This window comes from Amblyraja radiata, chromosome 2 (assembly GCF_010909765.2).
Source record: "Amblyraja radiata isolate CabotCenter1 chromosome 2, sAmbRad1.1.pri, whole genome shotgun sequence".
NCBI lineage: Eukaryota > Metazoa > Chordata > Chondrichthyes > Rajiformes > Rajidae > Amblyraja > Amblyraja radiata.
In genome coordinates, this window is record NC_045957.1 from 110,709,637 (window position 1) to 110,726,856 (window position 17,220).

The 17,220-nt window shown below is 47.4% G+C and overlaps 1 protein-coding gene across 1 annotated transcript in view; it reads right to left on the minus strand.

The window, feature by feature from the left end:
* The window catches only part of eepd1 (endonuclease/exonuclease/phosphatase family domain containing 1), a 95,690-nt gene extending 78,720 nt beyond the window's left edge, over positions 1 to 16,970 (minus strand). Inside the window, exon 1 of the mRNA XM_033013440.1 lies at positions 15,386 to 16,970. Coding sequence (XP_032869331.1) covers positions 15,386 to 16,251 — 866 coding nt within the window. The 5' untranslated portion in view covers positions 16,252 to 16,970. The remainder of the gene's footprint in view (positions 1 to 15,385) is intronic.
* Positions 16,971 to 17,220: the final 250 nt, after the last annotated feature.

Sequence of the window (17,220 nt, forward strand, 5' to 3'; positions counted from 1 at the left end):
GGCATGGACATTGTGGGCCGAAGGGACTGTCCCTGTGCTGTACTGCTCCAAGTTCTATGTTCAAACACACAAGGGCATTAGGGTGTCTGCAGTGCTTAGGGTGGCCTCGGGTTTATGAAGAGTAGTCAAAGAGAACAGGTAAGAAGCTCTTTGGAGTCTTAGGATCCAGGCTCGAAGCTATTTCAGCGGAAGATAAGCCTGGCAGAAGGTGGGAATTAAGCATCGTTTCATGGTCCTCCTGACGGCACAGGCATGAAGTCCAAGAGTCAACAAGGGTGCAAACACAAAACAAAAAATCCAAACTAACAATTCCTAGAGAGTCTGCGTCCACTTTGTAACTTGAACTAAGGATAACAACTTTCGCATTCCCATTATTTAATTGGCAGACATTTCTTCTCATTCTACACCAGATATTAGATAGTAACTTAGAGACACAAGGAACAGCAGACGCTGCAGACTGGAATCTGGAGGAGGTCCCCGAGCCGAAACATCACTTGCCCATTCCCTCCCCAGATGCTGCCTGACCAGCTGAGTCCTCCAGCATTTTGTGTGCAACTTGACCTATTTATAACACAGGAGGCCATTTGCTCCATCGGGTCCATAACAGCTCCCAGCAGAGTAATCCCATTAATCTCATTCCTTTTCTCCATGCTTCCCTGTATCCCGAGCATTTATTCTCTCGCACATGCCCAGCAACTCCCTTGTCATTATTTTTTTTGTAACTTACCTACAACAGGAATAATTGCAGATGCTGGGCCTCTACTCGCTGGAGTTTGGCAGGATGAGCAGAGTCCTCATTGAAACTTACTGAATAGTGAAAGGCCTGGATAGAGTGGATGTGGAGAGGATGTTTCCACTTCTGGGAGGGTCTAGAACCAGATGTCAGAGCCTCAGAATTAAAGGATGTCCCTTTATGAAGGAGACGAGGAAGCATTTCTTCAGTCAGAGGGTGGTGAATCTGTGGAATTCAAGGCTGTGGATGCCAAGTCGATGGATATTTTTAAGGCAGAGATAGATATATTCTTGATTAGTACGGGTGTCAGGGGTTATGGGGAGAAGGCAGGAGAATGGGGTTAGGAAGGAGCGATAGAGCGGCCATGATTGAATAGCGGTGTAGACTTGGGCCGAATGGCCTAATTCTGCTCCTAGCACGTATGAACATGAATTTACAGATGACAGTTAACATACCAGCTCATCTTAGGAACATGGGAGTAGACCAGACCACATGAAATCGCACAAGAACAACACTGGAAGTTGGGATCAAATTAGCAGAGCTGTAAGAAGGTAACGCTACTGTTGTGTCACAAGGCATGTTAAGTCATAGAGTCATACTGCACAGTAACTGGCCCTTCCGTCCAACTTGTCATAAGTTCATAAGTGATAAGGTCAGTATGGGAATGGTAAGGGCAGCTTGCTCCTACTTCTCACTTTCTCTCTGAAGTTAGTTTATCTAATAAAAAATATCAGTGTAATTTCAGGGAATAGCTATTTATTCCTACTTGCTTTAAAAAAAGTGTCTGCTGCTTTTCAGTTGAATAAGGAGAAAAGAGCAAGTCTGCATTGATTTGGTGTGATTTTTAACTTGCCCGTGTACGGAATAACTTTATAATGACAGAAACGCTTTGTAAACATAGCTCAAGAAATATATAAGCTAATTTACACAAAAGAAGATTTCATATACAGACAAAATTTAGTTTGGTTTAGTTCATAGATACAGCGCGGAAACAGGCCCTTCGGCCCACCGAGTCCATGCCGCCCAGCGATCCCAGCACATCAACACTATCCTACACACACTCGGGACAATTTACCATTATACCAAGCCAATTAACCTACAAACCTGTACGTCTTTGGAGTGCGGGAGGAAACCGAAGATCTCGGAGAAAACCCACGCAGTCACGGGGAGACCGTACAAACTCCGTACGGACAGCACCCATTGTTGGGATCGAACCCGGGTCTCTGGCGCTGCAAGCACTGTAAGGCAGCAACTCTACTGCTGCGCCACCAAGCCGCCCTTGACAAAAAGGACCCAGCTCCTCAGAGTGGAAACCCTACAAGGCATAGCTATACGGTGAGCGGGAGAAAGTTTAATGGAAATGTGCGGGGCAAGTTTTTTTATGCAGAGATTGGTGGGGGCCTGGAACGCACTGCCAGGGGTGGTGGTGGTGGTGGCAGATACGAGAGTGGCATTTAAGAGGCTTTTGGATAGGCACATGGAAGTGCAGGGAATAGATGAATATGGATCGTGTACAAGCAGATTTGATCAGTTTAACCTAGGATCATGTTCAGCACAAACATTGTGGGCCGAATGGCCCGTTCCATGCTGGACTGTTCTACATTCTGTTACAGCAATGAAATTTCAGTAAATCCGTAGAAGTGAATGTCAGCAGCATGGTGTTGGGATCGATGCTCAATTGCTGTCGTTTATTAAAGTAACAAGCTTCATATTTCAGTCCACATCAGCACAACGCCGTGTCCATCAAACAACCCAACATATAGGCATATGATGTATGTGCTGTATCATGAAACATTGGCCTTGGCCAGTGTTCCCCTGTTGCCAAAGATCCCTCCGCAGCTCCTTCACTTTAAGCAGATTTGATGCAGCACTGCAAATAGTCAGGGGAAAAACACCTTGCAACAATGATAACCTTTGTTGCCAAAAGTAAAATTGCCCTTGTGACTGAACTCTAGACTTCTAGGTAAACCATTGTGCAACCACAGATCGAGACTTTGTGGTGGAGGTCGGGATGGTGTAGAGATTTTTCCAGTCTCAAAATCTATAGTGAAAAATCTATAGAAACAGGAGTAAGCCATTCAGAGTCTTCAACCGGTTTCGTCAGAGAATTAGATTGGATAATCTTGCTTTTGATGCATATCCCTCCATATTAAGGGCTTCGCTGTGGCGCAGCGGGTGGAGCTGTTGCCTCAAAGCTCCATAAACTCGGGTTCGATGCTGTCCGTGTGGAGTTTGCACATTCGCCTTTTAACCGCGTGGGTTTCCTCCTGGTGCTCCGGTTTCCTCCCACACCCCAAAGATGTTTGGGTTTTGTAGGTCAATTGGCCTCGGTAAATTGCCTCTAGTATGTAGGGAGTGTATGTGAGCGTGTGAAAACACATAACACATGTGACGTGTGATCAATTAAAACCTATTGCCCTTCAAAACATTAGAGTTTGTTGTTGATGCCCAATAGGCTTTTTGGTTCAAATATTCCATATTGCTATTAGTCCTTGTATGGATAAAATGCTTTCTGGTGACCTAGCTCTAGTTTAATTCAGTTTAGTTTGGAGATACAGCTCAGAAAAAGGCCCTTCGGCCCACCGAGTCTGCACCGAACAGCTAGCCCCGCACCATAACACAATCCTACACACACTAGGGACGATTTACATTTATACATTTATGCCAAGCCAATTATCCTACAAACCTGTACATCTTTGGAGTGTGGGAGGAAACCTAAGGTCTTGGAGAAATCCCACGCAGGTCATGGGAAGAACGTACAAACTCCGTACAGACAGCACCCGTAGTCGGGATTGAACCCGGGTCTCTGGCGCCGTAAGGCTGCACCACCGTGCTGCTCTAATTTAATGTTCTTTCATTCTGAATTCTGTGACTGTGGAAAAGAGTTGCTCAGTTACCAGATCAATTTTTTCCACCATTTTAAACATTCCAATCACATCACCCCTACTTTTTGGAAGTCTTCCAAGATTCAGTGGAGTTTCAAACACTTATTTCATGTTTTACACACTTTCACGATAGATACTGTTCGAGTTTCTTGACTTTTCGGTGTGGGTTTTGACTTCCCAACGCTTATGCTGATCTCTGGGTAAAGCAGAGATCTTTGCTGACAGTTGAGCCAAGGTATGTGAACTCAGAACCACATCAATGTCAAGAGTGTATAGTCATCAGTATTTATTTTGGAAGGTCACTGGGTTCTCGGTTGATGTGAACTGGGCGCGTCACGCCAAGTTAAAGGATCAACTAATATCTGACTAAATAATGGATTAGAACCAAAGTGGTGACTGGCCATAGCCTTGCTTCCCTTTCATACCTTGCATAATCATAACCCGTGTTGCAATGCACTGCCCATAGGAATCCACATCGGTTCAGTCACAAATTAACCTGTGAAGCCCTGGCATTATTTTGGTGAATTTTGGTTTCGCTGAAAAACGATTGTCGGTCTAGTTACCCCCAAAATGTACGTTGCACAGGTCCACCGCCAATTTTTCCGCACCTTTTGTTCCAGAGCCTTGCTGGATTATCCGTTTTGCCGGACCGACAGAGGTCACGGCCTCCAAGAGGAATTGAACGGTACCGGAATGATCCTCCGAAGTCGCCAGGGAGCCGACATACCGGGCCCGCAATGTTGCCCTCGGAAGTCGGATTTGGGAACACATCTGCTTGCTCCGACTGGGCTGGACTTCCAGAGCCACGGCCGCAGGGGGTGAAATTCGACCCGACGATCGGCCACGGAAGTCCCGATGAAGTGGAGATCGGCCGCCTCACCCAGCCTAGGCAACACATTTTCGGGAGGACTTCCAGGGGGGGGGGGGGGGGGGGATATCAAGTGCACTGTTGTCATTTTACCCGGATTAAAGGAGGTGCCAGACTACCAGTTGCCGGAAAATCGGTGGTGGACATGTCGTGCCAAATAGGATCAGACAAAGATTTTGTGTATCTGAAGTATAATTTCCTCCATGCTGCCGACACGAAGAAATAGTGGCAAAATGCCATGAAGCTTTTTATTGATAGATTCTATTCCTCTCCATTAAACTATACAAAAATTAAAATCCCTACAATTCTGTAGCTTCTTGCATCCAACCGGGCTTCACAAACATTGTGTTTGTGGCTAAAAGTTCAATGCAATAAAAAGTACTGTTTATAGTTAGTGCAAATACTATTTTCATAAGTTCACGTGATAGGAGCAGAATTAGGCCATTCGGACCATTAAGTCTACTTTGCCATTCAATCATGGCTGATCTATCTTTCCCTCCTAACCCCATTCTCCTGCCTTCTCCCCATAACCCCTATCTATCTATCTATTTATCTATCTATCTATCTCTGCTTTAAAAATATCCATTGACTTGGCCTCCACAGCCTTCTGTGGCAATAAATTCACTCTCTGATCCTCTGACGAAAGAAATTCCTCATCATCTCCTTCCTAATGGGAACGTCCTTTAATTCTGAAGCTATGACCTCTGGTCCTAGACTCTCACTTTTTCCCGCACTCCCACGTCCAATTTTCTACATTATCCCACCCCTTGTCATTCCTTCATCTCTCTGCTCCTCTCTGTCAGAAGGTACAAAAAATTGAAAGTGCACATCACCAGACTTAGGAACAGCATCTTCCTCTCTGTTATCCTGCTTCTGAACGGTCCTTCCATAAGTTAGTGTACTCACTGATTCACCTCTCCTCATTGTGGACATTGGACTTTATCTCTGGAACTGATGTGCCACAATACTGGGAACTATATTCTGCCCTCTGTATCTTACCCTTTGGTCTGCCTAATGTACTTGAGTTTAACTTGTTTGTATTAATGTATTCACCATTAACTTCCATCCGACACTCAAATACACCTGGACCATTTCCAACATCTCCCTACCGTTTCTAGACCTCACTATCTCCATCAGAGGTGACAGACTACTGACCGACATCCACTATAAACCACTGACTCCCATGGCTATCTGGACTACACGTCTTCCCACCCTGCTTCCTGTAAGGACTCCATCCCCTACTCCGAATTCCTCCGTCTACGCTGGATCTGCACCCAGGATGAGGTGGTCCAAACCAGGGCATTGGAGATGTCCTCATTCTTCAGGGAACGGGGGTTCCCCTCTTCGACTACAGATGAGGCTCTCACCAGGGTCTCCTCTATATCCTGTAGCTCTGCTCTCAATTCCCATCCCCCCACTCGTAACAAGGACAGAGTCCCCCTTGTCCTCACCTTCCACCCCACCAGCCGTCACATACAACAGATAATCCTCTGACGTTTTCGCCATCTCCAACTGGATCCCACCACTGGCCTCATCTTCCCATCTCCTCCCCTTTCGGCTTTCCACAGAGACCAGTCCCTCCATAATGCCTTGGTCAATTCGTTCCTTCCCACCCAAACCAGCCCATCCCCTGGTACTTTCCCTTGCAACCGCAGGAAATGCTATACTTGCCACTTTACCTCCCCCCTCAACACCATCCAAGGACCCAAGCAGTCTTTCCAGGTGAGGCAGAGGTTCACCTGCACCTCCTCCAACCTCATCCATTGCATCCGCTGCTCTAGGTGTCAACTGCTCTACATCGTGTGAGACCAAGGGCAGGCTTGGCGATCGCTTCGCCCAACACCTTCGCACAGTTCCAAATAACCAACCTGATCACCCGGTGGCTCAGCACTTCAACTCCCCCTCCCTTTCCAAATCCGACTTTTCTGTCCTGGGCCTCCTCCATTGCCAGAGTGAGTTCCTCCCCAAATTTGAGGAGCAGCACCTCATATTTCGCTTGGGTAGTTTACACCCCGGTGATATGAACATTGACTTCTCCAATTTCAGATGGCCCTTGCTTTCTCCCTCCATCCCCTCCCCTTCCCACCTATTAATGTATTAATTATCTTATCTGATGGATGGCATGCTAAACAATTTTTTTTCTCTGAAGTTCCATACACATGACAATAATAAACCTGAACCTATATTAATTAAATTATTTGGCCTTTTTCCTAGTGAGGTCCAATTAGTTTAGTTTAGTTTATTTTTGTGATCCAGCAAGGAAACAGGCGCTTCTGCCCGCCGAGTCTATCCAACCATCGATCATCCAAGTTCAAGTTCAAGTGAGTTTATTGTCATGTGTCCCTGTATAGGACAATGAAATTCTTGCTTTGTTTAAGCACACAGAAAATAGTAGGCATTTACTACAAAACAGATAAATGTGTCCATATACCATGATATAAATATATACACACATGAATAAATAAACTGGTAAAGTGCAAATAACAGAAAGTGGTTATTAATAATCAGAGTTTTGTCCGAGCCAGGTTTAATAGCCTGATGGCAGTGGGGAAGTAGCTATTCCTGAACCTGGTTGTTGCAGTCTGCAGGCTCCTGTACCTTCTACCTGAAGGTAGCAGGGAGATGAGTGTGTGGCCAGGATGGTGTGGGTTCCATTCTCATTAGTTCTACGTTGTCCCATTTTCTCATCCGCTCCCTACATTCTAGGGGCAATTCTAGAGAGGGCCTACAAACCCACACGTCTTGAGGGGGGATCTTTTAGAGGGAAGATTGAGGGGGGATCTTATAGAAACGTACAAAATTCTTAAGGGGTTGGACAGGCTAGATGCAGGAAGATTATTCCCGATGTTGGGGAAGTCCAGAACAAGGGGTCACAGTTTAAGGATAAGGGGGAAGTCTTTTAGGACCGAGATGAGAAAAACATTTTTCACACAGAGAGTGGTGAATCTGTGGAATTCTCTGCCACCGAAGGTAGTTGAGGCCAGTTCATTGGTTATATTTAAGAGGGAGTTAGATGTGGCCCTTGTGGCTAAAGGGATCAGGGGGTATGGAGAGAAGGCAGGTACAGGATACTGAGTTGGATGATCAGCCATGATCATATTGAATGGCGGTGCAGGCTTGAAGGGCCGAATGGCCTATTCCTGCACCTATTTTCTATGTTTCTATATTTCTATGTCTTTGGGGTGTGGGTGGAAATTGGAACAGCCGGAGGAAACCCACGTGGTCACATGGAGAGCGTGCAAACTGCCCACAGACGGCACCTTTGCATCTATCTGTGGGTGCAAGGACCCATGGATCAGTATCTATAGTGCATTCCACCTGGCTTTGGAGTCACCTGTTTTTTCCCCAGGTCAGTTCCCAGATCCATTCGTCTGAATTCCAATTGTGTTCTGGGACATGGACGCCTGCCAGACAAAACCTCCAGGTACAGAATCTCTTCGGCATTTCTAACATTGTTCAAACTATGGACAGGACACAGCCATCCCAGATGTCGTTGGCTCAATATTGCCTACATACATGGCTAAACAAGTGCTGGAACTTGTACGTTCTCCTCGTGACCGCGTGGGTTTTCTCCGAGATCTTCCGTTTCCTCCCACACTCCACAGACATACAGGCATGAATATAAATATGAATGAATATGAATATTTATTACATGTCATTTGAACCTCAGTGAGGCTCAAACGAAACTTAGTTTCCACAGCCATACAAACAGAGACAATTCCTACAAGACACACACACACAATTCAATTTACACAAACATCCATCACGTTGAATCTCCTCCTATTAACCTATGTAGGTTAATTGGCTTGGGTTTGTATACTTGGTATAGGTGTAAATTGCCCCTAGTTTGTGTAGGTTTGTGTTAATGTACGGGGATCGCTGGTTGGTGCGGGCTCGGTGGGCAGAAAGTCCGGTGTGCGCGCTGTATCTCTAAACTAAATTGCAGTTTTCTGTCAATCTGACCAATTACAGTTTATGTTCAAACACATGACAATTAAGCTTTACTTCCTTTTTTAATGTTACTTTAGTTTAGTTTAGAGATACAGCATGGAAACAGGCCCTTCGGCCCACCGAGTCTGCGCTGACCAACGATCACCTGTACATTATCCCAGATTTGCATCCCACACACTAAGCCAATCAATCTACAAACCCGCACATCTTTGGACTGTGGGAGGAAACCGGAGCACCCAGAGAAAACCCATGTGTTCATGGGGAGAACGTGCAAACTCCACACTGGAAAGATGTCTGAGTCGTTCCGTTTTATTTATAGATGTATTGGTCCGCTTCCAGATCCAAACACCATCTCTATAACTTTCACAGGGATGGATTCAGTGAGTGTAGACTGAACTCCCCTCTCCCCTCTTCCTCCTCCCACCCCCATCCCTCCTTCTCTACTCCCGCTTATCCTTCTCCTCTCCCCTCTCCCCCCTTTTTACCTTCCCCCCTTCTTACCTTCCCCCCTCATCCTCCTCCCCGCTTCACTCTTCTCCCCCTTCTCCACTCCCCCTCCCCCCCCACCCCTCCCATCTCCCATTCTCCAATGCCCCCCCCCCCCACTTCCCCCACAATTTATACGCATAGAAACATAGAAACATATAAAATAGGTGCAAGAGGAGGCCATTCGGCCCTTCGAGCCAGCACCGCCATTCATTGTGATCATGGCTGATCGTCCCCGATCAATAACCCGTGCCTGCCTTCTCCCCATGTCCCTTGATTGCACTAGCCCCTAGAGCTCTATCTAACTCTCTCTTAAATCCATCCAGTGACTTGGCCTCCACTGCCCTCTGTGGCAGGGAATTCCACAAATTCACAACTCTCTGGGTGAAAACGTTTTTTCTCACCTCAGTCTTAAATGACCTCCCGTTTATTCTAAGACTGTGGCCCCTCGTTCTGGACTCGCCCAACATTGGGAACATTTTTCCTGCATCTAGCTTGTCCCGTCCTTTTATAATTTTATATGTTTCTATAAGATCCCCCCTAATCCTTCTAAACTCCAGTGAATACAAGCCTAGTCTTTTCAATCTTTCCTCATATGACAGTCCGGCCATCCCAGGGATCAATCTCGTGAACCTATGCTGCACTGCCTCAATCACAAGGATGTCCTTCCTCAAATTAGGAGACCAAAACTGTACACTGTACACGCAGGGCGAGACCCTTCGTCAGACCTGCTACTAGATCTGCTTTACCACCTTCAACAAAATAGTTAATGAGGCCAGAATGTGGATGACAGATGTTGCCTTGTTCTTTGAGGAATCCTTGAGGAGATCCATTTTTACATCTGCAAAATCCAATTGAAAGCAGATCTTGTAGGTAAATGGATTATTTACCATTATATGAAAATGGAGTACAGCTCACAAAAATACATTGATGTGCTATTTTCCTTAAATATATATCCTCTACTTAATAATCTTCCTACCTCAAATTCATGAGTGCAAAGCTTAGAGATGCTCTCCCACAACTACCGACTTACTCTCCCAAACTTGAACCTATGCTGCACTGCCTCAATCACAATGATGTCCTTCCTCAAATTAGGAGACCAAAACTGTACATAATACTCCAGATGTGGTCTCACCTGAGCCCTATACAATTGCAGAAGACTGCAGACTGCTAGGCTTATATCAAGCCTAGCAACCTAGAGTTAGGGTTACGGTTACGGTTAAGGCTAGGGTTAGGGTAGGGCTGGGGCTAGGGTTAGGGTTTGAGTTTCCTCCCGCACTCCAAAGGCGCACAGGTTTATATAAATTGTCCCTGGCGTTTGTGGGATAGTGTGCGGGGGATCGCTGGTCGCAGGCTGAGTCCACAAATGGGGGGGCGTTGGGGAAATTGTGTGGGGGGGGGGAGAATGGGAGAAGGGAGGGAGAGGGGAAGAAGGGGATGTGAGGGAAGGTGCAGTGATTGGATCTGGAAGTGAACCAATACATCTATAAATAAAATTGAACGACTCAGACATCTTTTCTTTTGCACAATTGATTTTATTGTATTAATTTTAATATATTAATGTTTAAAATCAAATCCATGCATTGAAGGAAGAATATTTTACAGCCTCGACCCTAACCGGGCATCACCCGCAGGACAGCATACGTCAGCGTGTATGTCGTGCAACTTGACGGTTTTATGGCCGTCAGTCACTGATGCTCCGCAGTCGCCCAAATGTTGCCCAAGTGGGACAGGCCCTTAAAGAGGACACCGGACTGGGCAACTCCAGCGGAGTAGGATTCCAATGTCTGGGTGGGGAAGTACTTTATATAATCCAAATCATAAAACATTGCATCATTCACAGTTCAAACGGGTTTTTTTTCCCACAACCTAAAAGCCAAGAAAGGACTTGCACAATGCTGAAAACATGCAGAATCTAGGCATTGGCAACACTTTCTCTAGCTCGAACTCCATCTTCCCAAAAAGCTAAACAAACTCTGTGCAGCAGCTTTGGTGTGTATGCACACACACACACACACACACACACACACACACACGCCCACACACACGCAATACCTGGAGAAACCATCCCTAGAGTATACAAAGGTGCAGTATTCATGTTATTGTTTTTATCACTGTGTCTCAAAGTCAAATTATTTTCGCAATGAGCTTCATTAACCCAAGCAATTGAATTAATGCTTGCACACAGTCCTTGCCTCTGCTCTCTCTGTTTCTCAAATGCTTTGTAAATACTGATTACTTCAACATATTACCTCCTGACATTCAATTGATGGTGGCTCAGACACAAGATACAACAAAGATAGACACTGAACTCAGCGGGACAGGCAGCATCTCTAGAGAGAAGGAATGGGTGACGTTTCGGGTTGAGACCCTTCCTCAGACTGAGAGTCAGGGGAGAGGTAGACTGGAAACCTTCCATTTCTCTCATCTCCCTCTCCCCTGACTCTCAGTCGGAAGAAAGGTCTTGACCCGAAATGTCACCCATTCCTTCTCTCCAGAGATGCTGCCTGTCCCGCTGAGTTACTCCAGCATATTGTGTCTGTTTTCTGTGTAAAGCAGCATCTGCGGTTCCTTCCTAACACAAGATACAACATTAGAAAATAATTTCAATACCACATTGGATCATTTTTGACCATCAGCCAGACAGCTCTTTCCCACCCCGATCCTGCAGACTCCATTTTGTATTTACAGCCAATGAACCAAAGCACACAAGCGTGAGATGATTCATTTAGGGGTTGGGCATATAAACAATGAATGGTACAGCACCAAGCAATGCTGATGAACAGAGATCTCCTGGGGTACAAGTCCAAAACTACCTGAAAGTGGCAACATGGGTCGACAAGCGGTGAAGAAGGCCGATTGCACATCTGCCTTTGTAGATCAGGGCACAGCTGCCATTGGTGATGATGGAGGCAGATACAATAGTGGCGTACTAGTGGGTTTTAGATTGGCACATGGTTATGCAGGGAATGGAGGGATACAGATTATGTGCAGGTAGATAAGAGTAGATCTTGGCATCGTGTTTATCACAGACAGTTTGGACCGAAGGGCCTATTTCTGTGTTATACATGTGTAGGGAGGAACTGCAGATGCTGGTTTAAACCGAAGATAGACACAAAAAAGCTGGAGTAACTCAGCGGGTCAGGCAGCATCTCTAGAGAAAAGGAATAGGTGATGTTTCAGGTTGAGGTCCTTCTTCAGAAGGAGGGCCTCGACCAGAAATGTCACATAGGTCCTTTTCTGCAGAGAATGCTGCCTGACCCGCTGAGCTACTCCAGCTTTTTAGTGTCTAGCGTGTGAAAGACTAATCTATGTTCCAATATTCCGATTCCAATGCTTGCTACAACACCATCCTGCAATCCAAACATTTCAAAAAAATCTCCGGATCAAACCAAGTTAAAGCCCATTTACACAGTGGTGTTAAATAAAAAGTCCAGGAAGGAGGTGAAAACAGGTCGAGATTATTATGTAGGGGGGCAGTTCAGATTCACCAGAATGAGACCAAGACTGAAAAGGGTTAAATTACAACGACAGGTTCAGAGACTAAATGTAATTAAAAAAGGAACCGTTAATGCTGGTTTATACCAAATATAGACACAAAATGTTGGAATAACTCAGCAAGTCAGGCAGCATCTCTGGAGAAAATGGAGAGGTGACGTTTCAGGTCGGGACAATCTGAGGAAGGTTTCCGATCCGAAGCGTCACATTTCTAGTTTCTCCCGAGACGCTGCCTGACCTTCTGAGATACTCCAGCACTTTGTGTCTATCTTGCAGGGACTAAACGTGTGTTCTCTTGAGAAAAGAAGATGAAGAGGTTAAATAAAAAAGAAGTGATTAAAATACCCCAAATTTGAACGGACAAAGCTAGAACACAGTTCTTAACCTTACAATTAGACGTGGATACACCAGGAAACTGCATAAAAAGCCCAAAACCCCAGTGTCCCAACAAGTTGGTGCGGGTATATCAAATGAAGAGTTTGCAACTGAGAATGGCAGATTTTCAAGGGTTGCAGAAGCTGGGCAGATGTTTTTAAGATTCAGGTCACTGAGATCTGACTGAAAGGTGGTGCATGCAGATGTGGTGTACTGTACTCACCAGTTACCGTGGCCCAAAACTATGCTCTACATCAGGAATGTAATCAAAGAAACGAATCACATTTATGATCAAAAACGGCACATCTGGCGAAACCTTTAGCTGATACTAAGTTCACGCCGAATGTTCTTTGGAAATGGAAGGCCGCAGAGGAATAAAACAAAAAATGTAGAGCCTTTTACTTGAGGAAATTACACTCACACACCCACCCCCCCCCCCCCCACCCACATCTAACCCACCCCCCACAAAGCCCACCCCACCCCTCTCATCCCCCAATGGAGAAAGGGCCATTCTTCCAAAAGACTGACCCCATACTTTCATTTGGCCAGGCCTGGATAGAGTGGATGTGGAGGGAGTTAGATGTGGCCCTTGTGGCTAAAGGGATCAGGGGGTATGGAGAGAGGGCAGGTACGGGATACTGAGTTGAATGATCAGTCATGATCATATTGAATGGCGGTGCAGGCTCGAAGGGCTGAATGGCCTACTCCTGCACCTATTTTCTATGTTTCTATGTTTCTATGTTTCCACTAGAGGGAGAGTCGAGAACCAGAGGCCATAGAATTAAAGGACATTCCTTTCGGAAGGAGACGAGGAAGAATCTCTTTGGTCAGAGGGTGGTGAATCTGTGGAACTCATTGCCACAGAAGGCTGTGGAGGCCAAGTCAATTAATATTTTCAAGGCAGAGATAGATAGGTGCTTGGTTAGTACGGGAGTCAAGGGTTATGGGGAGAAAGCTGGAGAATGGGGTTAGGAGGGAAAGATAGAGCAGCCATGATTGAATGGCGGAGTAGACTTGATGGGCCGAGTGGCCTAATTCTGGTCCTATCTCTTATGAAAGGAGTCACGAAGGCTGGAGGTGCCATGCTGTGTCCTGCCCTCCACTCTGCTTGCTTTCATTCCTTCCACCCCAGCGATCAGTCAGGAGAAGGGTACTAACCCAAAACTAATTTCAAGTAGCCCTTGCATTCCCACTCTCTCCGTCCCTCCCCCTCCCTAGTCGTCCTGCTGGTTTCACTGTTCGTATCCCCTTGTTATCACCTCCTCCAATAAACCTACAATGGCCTATTGTGGGCTCCTTGGCCATCGGTGCCAGCTCTGATTTTTATTCCGTACCCTTTCCTCTAGTATACCCGTACCTAGTTTCCCCTTTATACCCGTACCCATGCCTCTAGTTTCCCTCTCCCCTGACTCTCAGTCTCGACCCGAAAGGTCACCCACTCCTTTTCTCTAGGGATGCTGCGTGACCCGCTGAGTTACTCCAGCATTTTGTGTCTTTTCTTAGTAAGCCAGCACCTGCAGTTCCACGTTTCAACAAAGGCTTTACGACAGCACGTCCACTTTATGAAATATTAATTTCAATACCAAACTAGATTAGGCAAGCAGAGCACAACATTGCAGATTGTACTCTCCAATGCGTTTCCGCAGCAGTGACATGCAGACCTGCAATAGTGTTTTTCAGAGGACTGTTGTTGGTGAGAAGCCCTCACCAACAACACCTCCTGTAGCAGCATTTCAACGTTAAAACGGCATCAGTAAAATATAAAAGTGGTGAACTACACTGAAGGACTGTTACTGGAAGGCTGCCAATGGAAAGCGGGCTCATTAAAATCACAAGCATATGACTAGCCAGAGAGCTTTGAGGAATTCAAGGAAATAAAAAATACTAAAGCTAAAAGGTGGAAGGAACCTAAGCTACAAAGGTTAGGAATATTTGATAAAATAACTGTATTAGAGATACAGCATGGAAACAGGTCCTTTGGCCCACCGAGTCCATGCCGACCACCCATCACCCGTACACTAGCTCTATCCTACACACGGGGGACTATTTACAGAAGCCAATTAACCTACAAACCCGCACGTCTTTGGAATGTGGGAGGAGAAAACCCTCACGGGGAGAACGTACAAACTCCGCACAGAAACACCTGTGGTCAGGATCGAACCCGGGTCTCCGACGCTGTCAGGCAGCAACTCTACCACTGCGCCATCGTGCCACCACCCTTTTAAAACCAACATTCAAACAACTACCAGGGCGGCACGGTGGCGCAGAGGTAGAGTTGCTGCCTCACAGCGCCAGAGAACCGGGTTCGATCCCGACTACGAGTGCTGTCTGTACGGAGTTGTACGTTCACCCCGTGACCTGCGCGGGTTTTCTCTGGGAGAGGCGGTTTCCTCCCACACTCCACAGACGTACAGGTTTGCAGGTTAATTGGCTTGGTATACATGTAAATTGTCCCTGGTGTTTGTCGGATAGTGTTACTGTGTGGGGATCGCTGGTCGGCACGGACTCGGTGTGGGCCTGTTTCCATGCTCGATCTATAAACTGAAACTTAATAAAACTATAACCAGAGATCTTGAAAATGGGACTCACCCGTTCTCCAGAAGAGTCATACACACAACCTCCCTCACTCCTGGGTTAGTGGCCTTTTCAGCTGAGCAGTTCTGGAGGTTCCAGCTGGCCACCCTAAGGACACGCTCGCCGTCCCTCAGGCCGTTGAAGACCTCCACGTTGGGGCGGGTGGAGATGATCTGAGTGGGTCCACCAGGCGGGAGGTCCAGGTCCTCGCTCTGCAGGCTGAGCGAGGTGGGGCTGGGCCGAGGCTTTGCGGCGAAGTCGATGCCGCCATTAGCCGTGTGGGTGGAGGCGGGCCGCGACAGGCCGACGGAGACGCGCGGCCTGAGCCGTTCGAGGAGCGACCAGCCGACAGAGGCCACCTTGGCCAGGTCGTCGACCGTCTCGAACGGCCCGCGCTCCTTGCGGTAGCTGACGATGCCGCGGGCGATCTCGTCCGTCACGCCGCGCAGGCCGGCCAGCTGTGCCGCGCTGGCCAGGTTGACGTTGACCCGGCTGGCGGACCAGAGGGTCTCTGAGTAAGGGTCCCTGCGCGTGGAGCCGGGCGAATGCTGGGCTGAGCCAACGCTCTTACTGCTGGCCACGCAGATCTCCAGCTTGACCTGTGCCAATCTGGCGGCGCCCACCCCGCTCACCAGCGCCAGGTCCTCCACCTTCTTGAAGCCCCCGATGCACTCCCGGTACGCCACAATATTCTGTGCCACCATTCGGTTGACCCCGGGTAGGGTCATCAGCTCCTCCTCGGTGGCAGTGTTGATGTTGAGACGCTCCTGGTTCACCAGGATGTGGCTGAAGTTGCACGCCGCGCTGAACTTGCGATTCTGCCCGGTCTCCAGGGGATCTTGGGGAATGGAGCGGTGGCATCCTAGATTCCCCCCCATCATCAGTCAGACATGAGCAGCGGTGGGCTGAAAGGATCATTCACTCCCCGCGTAGCAGTTGGTAGCAGCTCTCCCCGCGTAGCTCGAGGTTCAACAGTCCCATTTGTCTCCTGTCTCCCCCCCCCTGCTCGAGATGCTTTCAAACCGGAACAAACTACTGACCGATAGTTACCCAGGCGGCTGGCTCACGCATCGGCTAACCACAGGACATAGCAAGCTTCCTCAAGTCTCCTTCTCTCCTCGTTTCCCTCTTCCTCCACCGCAGTCGCCTGCCCTTCAACAAGCCGCTTCTTCCCCCCGTTTAATTTACTGCTGAATCCAGAGATGTATGCAACACAGGCGGCTCTGTGCCAGTTCCGCTGTCAAATCACTGTGCAGCATTAGCAACGGTCGTGAGCACACATCATTGGGGGGGAGGACCCAGCTTCTCCGGCCGACAAATCACACACCGAATCCAGGCTGAGTCACGAGGGGCCAGATCAGGTTACAGCCGTCGGCCCCGGAGTGTGGATTCTCTCAAATAAATGATTGAAGCCCTGCAGTCGGAAGAAGCAGAGAGTTTCCACATGCACCCGACCTGGCCTGGCTTCAACTCACTTGCTCAATCCATGACCGCCGAAGAAACAGCCAGCGAGCAAACACTCTCCCTGTTCAGAGTCAGGATTAACGCCGATATTTCCACTCACACCCAGAGCTGGCATTTGTCTGTTGTTTCAGCAGCCGGAATGCTTCTTGGCTTCTGCAGGAAAGAGACAAGGAGCCTGTTAGTGCGCCGTAGTCGCCCAGTGTGCAGTTACAAACTCATTGAAACTTAATCCCAGTTACAAACCAGATCAATCGCAGGAAGGTTCACTTTACATCAACACTCACAGGCCTGACGAACATTTGCTTTCAAACCCTCCTATTCTGGCAAATCACTTCATAAACTGCTTCATGAAAAATAACAAAAAGTTTCAAGCTCAGCGCAAGATC